This window comes from Schistocerca americana, chromosome 3, assembly GCF_021461395.2.
Source record: "Schistocerca americana isolate TAMUIC-IGC-003095 chromosome 3, iqSchAmer2.1, whole genome shotgun sequence".
Lineage (NCBI taxonomy): Eukaryota > Metazoa > Arthropoda > Insecta > Orthoptera > Acrididae > Schistocerca > Schistocerca americana.
Genome location: NC_060121.1, coordinates 347,864,499 through 347,877,877, shown reverse-complemented (window position 1 = coordinate 347,877,877; position 13,379 = coordinate 347,864,499). Strand labels below are relative to the sequence as shown.

The 13,379-nt window shown below is 41.5% G+C and overlaps 1 protein-coding gene across 1 annotated transcript in view; it reads left to right on the top strand.

The window, feature by feature from the left end:
* LOC124607055 (sialin-like) overlaps window positions 1–13,379 on the top strand; it is a 94,367-nt gene that overhangs the window by 48,399 nt on the left and 32,589 nt on the right. Inside the window, exon 6 of the mRNA XM_047139231.1 lies at window positions 10,999–11,151. Within this exon, the coding sequence (XP_046995187.1) occupies window positions 10,999–11,151 (153 nt within the window). The remainder of the gene's footprint in view (window positions 1–10,998; window positions 11,152–13,379) is intronic.

Genomic DNA, 13,379 nt, shown 5'->3' with positions numbered 1-13,379 from the left:
AGTAGCAGCTCAGGTACGGCGATGGGAAACGGTTGTCCCATAGCACATAAGCTGAATGATCGTCTAATGGAAATAGAACCTCGTTAATCACCCACTGCAACTGTTTACCAGCTGCAAATGATGGCTGGCAGCTACATTCTTTTGCTGAATTAGCATCTGATTCGCAAGACATCAGATTGTCTGCGTCTGATTTTCACAACTCATCAAAAGACAAGTTACCCCGAAAGGCAGGACGAGTAAGACTTATTCAGGAGTCTGCAAAGTGTTGGTAACGCTAAAATAAGTCAGCAAGTATATTACTCAGACATGTGCCACCTCTTTTCCCACGCTTCCAGACGTCTTTTTTCAGCAGAGTTCTCTAGAGGGATGCGAGTCTGGCATCTTTTTCTTCCAAACAAGGGCGTTCTTAGATATCCATTGGTCTGTCACAGCTCTGTTGCATTCTTTCTGCTTTTGTTCTGCTGCTGCTAATCATTTGCAAAGATTTCGGTATGTGCAAGTACAGTGAGGACATGAGGCAGGAAGTTAACAGCCTTCGGTTCTCAAAAATTCCTAGGTTCTATCATATCCGGAATCGTCCGCAGCAAAATCAGCCACCAAGAAAAATGAATCTCTTTTTCGTTCAACGGAACCGGACGTTCCTGATATTCCGTTCTGCTTCTCGCTACTGTTCGCTGTCGAGTTGTAATATGCATCTATATATTTCAGTATTAATGTACAATGACGAAACGATAATTCTTTCAAGTAAAGAGGATAGCTAGGAGGCTTCACTTGCTGAACGGGCGATGAAAACTTCAGTTGTGGTCTATATACGATCCTAAAATTGGTAGTATTACTAATGTTTATGCCAGGCAGGTACGTGTTCTACCGCGAGAAGAGTACAAACGATGAAATGTAATGAAGCCAAAACTAAGGCAATAACAATTGAATATCTACGGTAACATACCCTCTCGCGCATCGAGACGCCAACCAGCAACGTTTAGGAAGGCACCCTATGCTCTCTGGCGAACGCAGCCAGTTGTCACTCTTCAAATGAACAGGCATTTGCTGTTCCACAGATACGGCAGGTCTCCGACCGTGTGAGCAGATTTTACTATGACGACGTTACGTTTTATTCTAATGTCTACCTGAGTACCCAGCATTGCCTGGGTACGTATTTTTTCCAGGTTTCTATTAGTCAATCTCCTCCCTCCCCTTTTCTCTGTCCATCTCGTTCTTTCCCCTCTCTGTCTGTCTCCTCAATACGGCACTGTCTGTCCACCTCTTCCGCCCCTCTCTCTGCCCATCTGCTCCTTCTCCTTCTGTCTATTTCCTCCTTCGCATTCGGTCCATGTCCTCCTCCCCCCCTCACTGTCCATCTGTTCCTTCCCTCTCTCCCTGTCTATATCCTGCTCCCCTCTCTATGTTCATCTTCTCCTCCCTCCTCGGTCTGTCCAGTTCCTCCTCTTTTCTTCATCTCTTCGTCTTCCCACCTCCGCCCAGCTCTTCCTCCCCTCTGTCACTGTCCATCTCCTCCTCTTTCTTTTCTTTGTCCACCTCCTCCTCTGCCCTCCCTCTGGCCATCTCCTCATCTTCCCCTACCTGTGCCCATTTACTCCTCCCGCCCCCCCCCCCAATCTGTCTCCTTCACTTTCCACGTCATCACCTCCTCCCCAATTCGAGACTGGTCGTTCCTGCCCGCACAGTATTTATTTCCCGATGGTAACTAACATGTTTACCAAATTTCCAGCGATTTAGTTTAAGCTTTTTACCCGTTTACACATATTTCAAACATATTTCACGTAGATTTAACATATTACACGCTTATTTGTCCATATATTTCACCTCTGTCTCTATCGAATTTCACCTTGCAGTTTCCTTTTCAAGCAAACGTTCTGTCTCCTAAATTATACGTCGTACAATGTTTTAATTTTGCAGGTAAATCTGGTGGTATACATGAATGCTGTCTGAAAAATGTGTCGCGAATACAGTTAGCAGCAAACAAGCAACAAATTAAAACGTCATGCTTCATATGGCAGTTTTACTGCATGAACAGCAGAAATGTAGTGAGTGATAAACTTTTTTCCTTTCACCATTTTGTGAGGGTTCTCAATGAGAAAAAAAAGCTTCGTGATGGTTTGAAATTTGACGTAAAGTTTGTTGTAGGTCACTAAGCGCTCTCATTCTCAATTATTGGATGAACAAAGTATGGATACACGCGCAGCGAGGCCTACACTGATTTTTCACCCACAGCCCAAAACCCATTGATAGGTAGGTCTTAATCCCACAGCGATTCTCTTCAGATACATGCACCAAGTTAGATTGAAATCGGTCCAGTGATTAAGGAGGAGATGTGAAACATACATACATACATGCATTTTTGTAATATGTATGGGTACAAGACGGGCTGTAACGATACAGGGAGTACCATGACATGTAAGCCACGGTTAAAACCTACCCCACCCATTATTTCCGATGTATGTCTGATCAGCTAGCTCAGTGTGATAAGACCAGTCCTTAGCAGAGCTTGCTGATGAATGCCAGTGATGTAGGTGGCTGTCGACTCAGAGGCAACCAGTTTGAATCCTGTTGGAGGTAGAAATTTTCACTACCAGTTTTTGGGCAGTAAAGGCAGCAGGGGAGGCGGCTTAGGGTTCTTGATCACTTGACTTTATACCAGTGTACTGGATCAGATTCCAAAACCTTCCCAGGGTGCATCACGGCGTGAGGGCGTAACACTGTTGATGTGATCCGTCCGGCCGGCCGCTCTGACCAAGCGGTTCTAGGCGCTTCAGTCCGGAACCCCACTGCTGCTACGGTCGCAGGTTCGAATCCTGCCTCGGACATGGATGTGTGTGATGTCCTTAGCTTAGTTAGGTTTAAGTAGTTCTAAGTTCTAGCTGACTGATGACCTCCGATGTTTAGTCCCATAGTGCTCAGAGACATTTTTTTTATTCGCAACTGGTCTTGATTTGCCTCTCATAGGGCACCATAGCAAGCGTGAATGATGCGTGATGTCTTTTTCGAATTATCCTTAACTCACTGTTATACCCTGACTGAACTACAGTCGTCTGGTATAACTGTGGGTTTTTGATTCCTCTGGGAGATGGCGGATTGGAACGACAACATAAGAAACGTTAGTTCACTTTATTACAAGAATGATAGAAAGATTTACTTAACTTTATACGATCAATTGACATAGGAGTGTGTCGAATATATACACCTGTCTACGAACACTAAAGCATCACTTGATGCACTCAGTTACAAACTCTTATTTTGAAGCACAAGTTCAACATTTACGAAAGCAAACTTCCATCTGAGACTTGAATAGCACTGCTCTCTTAGGTAGATGATGTTGAATGCTCCATTGGAGGTCATGAACAGAGTGAGTCCATGCTCAGCCCTATATTCCGTGTTATAGCGCTACAGAGCTGATAGAGAGGGTGTGTGTTTGTTGTTGCAAACTGCAGCGAGACATCAGTGCTGTCTGTTGTGTCGATGCACTTTGCTGACATTAGAAAATTGGTATTTTATTCTCGAGCTTCATAAACCATATACAGCAAAAATTATAAAAATACTTTTTCTGTTTGGTCTTCTTGTCAGTACGGTCGCAGGATAAATTGATTCCTGAAGCTCCGACATCAAGTCAGTGGTGATATGATTCACAGTACACCATTAATCGCCACATATGTACCTGCAAAGGTGACGTCCATTCATCAGCACTTGTGGTCTTGCCATGTTGCAGTTGACGCGTGTGGAAACATGGTTTCTAGTGTAATTGAGATCCATCCCGCTGAACTCGAATACCTGCATTCTTGTGCAATCTCCCCACACACTGCCCCCACTTTCAAAGTGGACCAAGTTTATCACTTGCAAAGTTTATCACTAAATTGTCTGTAACAGCTCGACATTCTGGCACATACCGACCGCCGTGTCATCCTCTGCCAGTGACGTCATTCAGATACAGTATGGAGGGGTGTGGGAGCAGCACATCGCTTTCCAGTTAGTTGTCGGCTTTCTTGGCGTGGACCCACTGCTTGTCATTCAAGTAGCTTCTCAATTGGCATCATGAGGCTGAGAGCCGTTCCAGATCTCGTACCAAAGAAAAATACCTGGCAGACGGGGAATCGAACCTGAAACCAATCTGCTCAGATGTCGTAGCTACATCCGCGCTGTAGGCTGCATCTAACAACAACTTCTGGGTGTAACAGAGGGCACATCTCCTAACGGAACGTCCCTTACCGTGATTTTGCACACTCCGTTTCAATGACAAATTATTTTTTCACGATAAATACGTTGAATTGACAGGTACTGTTTTCACTAATAGATCCTCACCCATCGACATTCGTATGGCTTAGCAGCTGCATGGTATATGTGAAAATATTACATCAGCATATAAGCAGCCAACATTAACGCGTTATCCAAAAAGCTTTATTTGCGTGCTCTTCATTATACCACTTGGAAGGTGCCATATGCAAGGTGACAGAGAGTCAGTTTGGTTTGGATGCCTCATACACAAATACCGTTTCTACTCGTTTCAGTGAGTTTGTCGCCTTAATATCAACAGGTACCTCGGAACTACACTCCTTGGATTTATAGAAGTGCGTCAAAATACGTAAATAATATTTTTGGTTCAGGATGAAATGTACATAACCTAAACGAAATGTTGACTGACGCAATCAGTTTTCAGCCCTTCGGCAAGTGCCATTTCATGTTTGTGCAGGGTTTGCCAGGCAGGTTTTTAAGAAGTTCCCTCTCGCTGGCTTTTGGCATATACAGGGTTTACAAAGTCTTTGTCTCAGACATATAGGGGCGATAGGTCACATCATGAGGAACAACATTTGTGAGAGACAGAAGGCTCACGGACGCTTCTCAGCGACGCTACCTATCCTTTAGTATTGGCCGATATGACGAGATTTCACCACACTAGCAGATTTACTAGCCATGTACCACCTACCCCGATAAACTGACAGTGGTTTGCAACAACAAAAACATGTAAATAACCGTATAAAGATGTTATAGAAGTGAACGAGGGACTTCGATTTAGCTCGGCCTAAGGCCATTCATGCGAAGCAGAAAACTGGATTATTTTAATTTGTTGCAAAGGTCAAATTTTCGTTCGTGTTCAGAGACCTGTGGTGCAAACGGATATGGAAGATTCATCTCTGTGCGGAGCCTTGTTTCACTATTGTATTTGGCTATATTTACGTTCGCATTACGTGCATTACGAAGGTCTCTGTGTGTTACCAACATATGTAGTTTAGGTGTTATAATGCAATAAAGATCTCGTCAATGTACATCATTTTTAGTACAGTTATGAAGCAGAAGTGTAGAAAAATGTGTCATCGGTGCGTAGGACACCAGTGGTTCATAAATGCAGCCTTTTTTCTGGATCAAGGAAACGTATTATAGACAGGAAATATAGCCACTTACATTTATCTAGTGTAGAATATGATGCTTTATCGCCTAAGATCGTGATACTGAGTTGAGGCTTTACAGAAGAACAACACGTAATGAAACTTCGTTCTCTGTACCATCAATAACATAGATCGGAATATCAATATCTGTATATTTACAGACAATTAAGGTATGGAAGTAGTATTGTGGCATTTGATTTGAGAGTTAATGTTTTTAGGCGTCAAGGGTAGGTTGCACATTGACTGCACTCTTTGAGTAGTTGATAAGTTATTTTAGTCAGACATGAGTTATGTAGAATAATTTATGTATGGTAATCACATTGACATAACCATTCAATGTGTGCTTGTAGCCTAGCAGGAACTGTTAACTGTCTGCTTAGCGCTTTAATTTAGCCACATGACATTTGTACTGTAGTATAAAAATAATGCAGTTAATTTACACATGGAAGTAGGATTCTGACAACTAATCTGAGTCCACAGTCACGCATTTAGTGCCATACATTAACTGCATTCTTCCAGTAGCTGACAGTAATTCAGTCTGCCTATTTATTTATGTGCTTGTCTGCTTAGCATCGTATTCAAGCCAAGGTGTATTTTTTGCAGTTACTGGCTTGGTCTGGCTCGTTGTGGTGCATCGCCTCAGCTAGGCCTTAATGTTGTGCCACTTGACAGAAACATAGCATTTTTGTGTTGCTAATGCGTTTTTGTAGACGTATTAGTCGTGAAAATCACACTGTGATACTCGACAAGCATTATGTATTTTGTAGAACAATTTAGGTACGGAAATATTTAATTTGAGTGTCTATTTTTCCTTGCATTTTTCGTTATTGTTCAGAGAGCGATATATGGGCGTTCACAATTGCTGCAATCTGAGACACTATTAGGCACAAACAATGAGAGTGAGAGATAAAATACTTTTGCATGCCTACACAGTCTTTGACATGAAAACACTATAATTTACAGCAGTATTCTCAATACACACAGACGGGAAAAATCGCACTACCAAAAATAATTAATGTAGAGTAATGAAAATTTGGGAATACATGTGTCAAGGTAACATATTCACGCGATTAACGTTGCGAGATTAGAGTTGGGTTGGGTTGGATTGAGGGAGGAGACAAAACTGTGAGGTTATCGGCCTGATTGGATTACGGAAGGACGGGGAAGGAAGTCGGCCGTGCCCTTTCAAAGGAACCATCCCGGCATTTGCCTGAAGCGGTTTAGGGAAATCACGGAAAACCTAAATCAGAATGGCCGGACGTGAGATTGAACCGTCGTCCTCCAGAATGCGAGTCCAGTGTGCTCGAGATTAGAGGTTAATGAAAGTGCAGATAAGCCACTTCAAATGTGAAATTATGGTACATTAATAAAATCAGGCAAACATGCAAGCATTATGTTGTCCAGGTGCCGCAAGTCAGTTTCAGGGAGTTCCATGCCTGCTGCACTTGGTCGGTCAATACAGGGAGGTTAGTGCTGGTTGTCGGTGACGCTGGAATTGTCGTCCGATGATGGCCCATATGTGCTCGACTGGAGACAGATTTGATGATGGAGCAGGCCAAGGCAACATGGCGACACTCTGTAGAGCACGTTGGGCTACAACAGCAGCATGAGAGCGTACGTTGTCATGTTGGAAAACACCCTTAGTATGCTGTTCATGAATGGCCGTCTGGGGAACGGTCATCTTGAGACCATGCGTACTCGTGACCACCACTGCAAGCAATCATGTGCAATGGCAACATTCCTGCCAAGTCTTTCTGCATTATCGCAGAGGGAGCCTCCAACTTAACGTAGCCCTATTACACGACCTCGTTCAAACTTACTGAGGTGATGATAGTACCGTCTTTGTCGTCTTAAATGTATTCTTGACTAACATCAGCGTCCAATCTCAAAGGTAACTAACGCTGACGAGCGTTACAACAAGTCGTCACCAGATTTACGTACTGATTTTCAGTCAGGGTGCGTGGGATAACTACGAGAGTGCTCCTGCTGTCATACGAAATCGTACCTGAGACCATAACTGCAGGTGTAGGTCCTACATCTACATCTACATTTATACTCCGCAAGACACCCAACGGTGTGTGGCGGAGAGCACTTTACGCGCCACTGTCATTACCTCCATTTCCTGTTACAGTCGCGTATGGTTCGCGGGAAGAACGACTGCCGGAAAGCCTCCGTGTGCGCTCGAATCTCTCTAATTTTACATTCGTAATCTCCACGGGAGGTATAAGTAGGGGGAAGTAATACATTCGACACCTCGTCCAGAAACGCACCCTCTCGAAACCTGGACACCAAGCTACACCGCGATGCAGAGCGCCTCTCTTGCAGAGTGTGCCACTTGAGTTTTGCTAAACATCTCCGTAACGCTATCACGCTTACCAAATAACCCTGTGACGAAACGCGCCGCTCTTCTTTGGATCTTCTCTTTCTCCTCCGTCAACCCGATCTGGTACGGATCCCACACTGATGAACAATACTCCAGTATAGATCGAACGAGTGTTTTGTAAGCCACCTCCTTCGTTGATGGACTAGATTTTCTAAGGACTCTCCAAATGAATCTCAACCTGGTACCCGCCTTACCAACAATTAATTTTATATGATCATTCCACTTTCAAATCGTTCCGCACGCATACTCCCAGATATTTTGCAGAAGTAACTGCTACCAGTGTTTGTTCCAGTGTCTAACACACAGACAGATTGGTTGCAGGCCCTCAACTGGTCTCCTGACCAACACATGGTCACCACCGACACCGAAGCAGAACGGGTTTCATCAGAAAACATAATAGAGCTGCACCCTGCCCTCCAACGAGCCTTGATTGGCACTACTGAAGTCGCAATTGACGGTGATCTGAGGTCACTGGAATTGACGTTACAGGGCGTCTGGCTTGAAGCTAACCTTGAAGTAACCGATTTGTAACAGTTCTTTGTGTCACTGTGATGCCAACTGCCGCTGAAATTGGCGCTGCAGGTGCAGTATGGCGCGCCAGAGCCATATGCCTGACACGACGATAATCCATTTTTATATCATTTCACTGCTCAAAAGAAGAGTTAATATTTTCAAGCTGGTAATGTTATACTCGTTGTTCTGAACTAGTGTGTGTAGTGTCTCTGTTTGTATGTCTGTGAAGAATGCTATGTCTATCGGCGTCGACGATACCCACAGCGTACGTAATTTCGTACACGTAGACAAGTTACTTCTGTGGAGGAGAACGAGCTGCCGACTCCAACACTTGCCTGTGAAATTCTTGAAATGTAAGAGAAAGAAAACTTCTACAGGATTTTCTCGAATTGGAACACTGCCATTCGCGTTTGGTCATTAGATAATTGTCTGCGAGTGAAATGAGTTCTTTTTATCAGAGAAAACTTTCTCTATAGGAAGGTCGTTGAAACCATCACTTTCTTCGGCGACGGCGAGCACGGGCCAAGGGACACCCCCCCCCCCCCCCCCCCCCCCCCGGTACTACCAATGTGGCTGTATGGGGCCCGGTCATCTTGATACAGTACATAACATACTCGTGACAAACGCTGCCAGAATTCATTCTTGCCAAGTCTTTCTGCAGTATCTCAGAGGCAGCATCCAACTTATCGTAGCACTATTACACGACCTCGCTCAAACTCGTAAAGACGATGATAACAGCATTTTTGTCGCCTTAAACGTATTCTTGATTAACATCAACTCGCTACGTCCAATCTCAAAGGTAACTAATGCTCATGACCGTTACTGCATGTATTTAAAGTAAACCTGATTTGCATACTCATAGTGCCGCTCCTAGCGCAACTCTTACACGACTGAAATTTGGATAGTCATGATTTTTCAGATGTAGAAACACGCTTAGCAACATTCGTTATACTGTTGCACGACTCCATCTTGGTGTTGCGATTTTTTTCCGCCAGTGTATTATGTTTACGTACGTAATGACAAAAATTCAGATTATTCGGTTACTTTTGAACGTGATCCCAATTTACACAATTTGGAAGAAACTGGCATATTTTTTTATAAATAATGCACAATCTGTGGATACAAGTGTGTGTGTGTGTGTGTGTGTGTGTGTGTGTGTGTGTGTGTGTGTGTGTGTATTTTTGGTAAATAATGTGGATACAGGTGTGTGTGTTTTTGATAAATATTTGAAATCTAATTTAATTTTATCCGTATTTTGCAGCTTAAAACGTGATTGTATTCAAAACATTGGAGGTATGAATTAAACATGCTGCATTTAGGTCCATGCTACACAGAGTATACTCCCTTGATTTAGAAGAAAGCACCGCCAAGAATGTGATAGGTACAACAAGCAATGGCTACACAGCCTAAACAACTGACAAGTTAAGCAGACAAATACACAAAAGCAAGACAACGAATGGACACACTGAGAAAGAATAGATAATATTCGCCAGTATCTCATTCCTGGGCCCCATATAACAAAAAAATCGCCAACCTTTTCAGAAAAACAAATGTAACAGTTGCATTCTCAACCAATAATAAGTTAGGAAACTTACTCATGCATAACGTAAAATCAAATACTCAAACATACAACAACAGAGGAGTGTACAAAGTATCATGGCCCAGTTGTCCTGCCAACTATTTAGGGAAAACAGGCAGAAACTTCAAGACCCGTTTTCAAGAACGTGTAAATGCTTTCACGCTCAAGAATTTCGAAAAATCTGTCATTGCACAACATATCTTGGAAACGAAACATGTCATCAACAGTCTAGAAAACAATTTGGTAATACTACATAACGAAGCCAATGGTAAGACCCTAAGTCTGTTAGAACAACTGGAGATATACCTCCACAAAATCAAAAGAAGCCAGAATCTATGTTCAATGAACAAACAGATTTCGCAAGCCATAGTTATTTCAATAATTTTAAAGACCTATTCTAAAGTTATATCTTGCATATGTTAATTGTTTAATAGTTATATCTTTAGCACTACGAATAAATTCATGTTGTACAACACCATGTACAAAAACATCTGTGAAGTGTTTATAAACGTGTGTACGAATGTGCCTCTTGGCTGAAGTGACATGTACTAAAACGACAGAGGAAAGAAGGTTTGCTGGGGCTAAAACGTTAAATATGCTTTCCTTGGATTATGTGGTAAGTTTACGCTGTTAATTTTTTACTATTTTGCACATATTTTCAGTGTACGAATTATGAAATTCATAACATAACATTGAACCTTTTCGTGACAGGACTATGCATTTCATCTCATTCAAAAGAAGAAATAAAACCTGTATTAAGACAAATTACACCTGACGAATGACCCAGAGGGTCGGAAATGCATCGTGTAGTTAATAAAACAAGAAAAACTGATGACTGAAGGCGTTGTTTAATTCATACCCCCAATGCGTGAAATCGTTTGGATGATTTTGAACATTGCCAAGATGGCAGCTATTGGGTACATATTGGTTGTTTCGTTTTAATGTCTTGCAAATCAATGGGCCGCGATTGAGAGATCTAAATATATGTGTGTGTGTCAGAGAGGGATACATTTTACTACCACTGGCATACAGGCAACCAGACGTGCAAAGTCGCAATAGCCGCACTACTTACAAAGCAAACATATTCGTTACTTTAACTGAAAAATATTTCTTCTTTGCTGTTACAGACAAATCTGCCCGTGCCGTGGAAGAGCATTTTGCTGACTCCAGCTATCTGGGCTCTCATCGCAGTCATGGTCACTTCCGACATGAGTTTCTACTTGCTGATAACGTCGATACCGCTGTACCTCGCCCAAGTCTTGCATTATGACATCCGAAGCGTTAGTGTCTACATACTATTTTTGCCATAGCTCACAAAGTAAGCTATAGTAATAAAGATTCAATGCTAGGGCGTTTGACCTTCTCAAAAAAAGTTTGCCGTGAGATTTACAAACAAAGCTAAGGGTATTATAATCGAGCAAGAAATGCTAGAAGTCTGAATTAATTGTTTTGTTGATATGTGAACTAATAGATCTAACATAGAATGTGATCAATATTTGCGGTGAAAAAGAAAGAACTCGGTTTCTGCCAGAAGCCACACCACCAGAAAACAAGTTTTGCTACGCAGAATTATACCAATTTACCCGTTTTAAAGTCAGAATACGAGAAGTGGGTGCGTAGCGTATAAGAAATAAGAAAGGTAGTTGAGGGGGTAACGCAGAATTATAAAATAATGTTTATTATTTCAAATGGATTTTATTAATCTCAGTATATTAAAGATGTCACATATTGCGTAGTCTGTCCTACAGTAGGTATTATTTTTTAGAGTCTAGCATTTAGAGAAAGTAGTGAAAATAACAGCTGCATTAGAAATATTGCTGTTATTATATATTTAGAGAATAATTTTGAGTATTAGTATGTGATTAAATGTGTTTAGAGTTTGGACAGTGGCGTCCAACGAAAGCAAATATACACATCAAATTAAAAAAAACTCAATACAGTTGACAAGAAGATAATTACGGTAACACTAAGAAAATCACAACTATACAAGGAATATAGTGATAAAACGGAACTAAATACTTTAGTGAAGATAGTTATTTCCAGTTTCCGTAGTTAATATTCTCTATAAAAAGCTGTGGTTGGGAACGTGTCTTTAGAACAACAGTTTGCAGAAACAATTGGAAAACACTGATGATCCAAAATATTTTGAGACCACGTGCTTAATATCGTGTTGATTCACCCTATGGAACGGAATACATTACGAAAGGCATGCACTCGACAAGTGCTTAGCAGGTTCCGGATAGTGCCAGATGCCTATGCACGCGCCACACAACTCCCGTAAGTTACGGACTGGTGGTTTGTGGGTGCGGAGCTGGCACCTTATAGTTGGTCAATGTGTTCCATCGGGTTTATTTGGTGGCCAAGACAGTTCAGTTGAGTTCAGTTCAATTAAATTTGTTGGTACGAATCTTAGACTTGTTATCAGGGAACTAAATATATCGTACCTATTAGGTTATCATAGTGACATACAATGTTTTATATTACGTACACAACAATACGTTATTTTAACAGCAGCCATTGGTAATATTAACGTAGAAATAAAAACATAATACTGAGAATAAGAATCTTTAAAAAATAGCGTAAGATAAAACGAATTAACTTAGCTCCAAGTGAACACGTTCCAGCTCTTTTTAGTAGATATTTTACTGGCAGCCTCGGTATAACTTAAGTTTCGCCGACAAAAAACAAATACAGTTACTTCTAAACCTTTTGTTGCTACACTATCCTCCATCGCTCAACTGTTATGTGCATACCTCGGCATCCGCGAGTCTATGCACGCCTGTGTGAATGGTCATAGCATTCGTTCTTTATTTCTTTTTTTTTAATATTTCTTATATATGGGGTGATACAGGCGCCCCTACCGATAGGTTTTATGTAACCCACCATCCCTTCCAAAACCACACGCAACATTTTCATATTCTCTCGCTCACTACATGCAAACTATTAATGCTACAGAAAAAATAAACAGGAACTTTTTTAGGAAATTTAATGTAGTTTTATTTTGTACTATGTTACATTTTCGCTGGAGCTCATTGTTTTCGAGCTACTCAAGAAAAAAGCATTTGAAGCTCACTTTTGTACAGTTTCTTCAATCATTCGAAAAATTCACATCCCAGTACCAAATTTAACTACATGTTATAATGTCCTTTCCATTTTTTCCGTAGCAATAACGTTGTGAGAGGGAAAATATGAAAATCTCGCTCCTGGTATTTGAAAGCATTACGTATTCCACGAAACCCATGGGTAGGGTGTGTGTGCATGTGTGTCTTTTTACATAGTTTCTCTTAATTAAATTTTCATGTGTCTATCATTATATATAATGGAGGAAACGCTTCGCCCGTGATCTGTTGACGTTATTTTGATATTCAGAGCGTCCAAATTGATCTTACAGACTGGAAGTAGTTAGATATTCTAAGTGCAATCACATAAACTGCAGTCCACATATTTTTATCACAATTGTTTGCAAATGGTAGTCTGATTGTCTGCAGTCTCTCTGTGCCTGAAAATG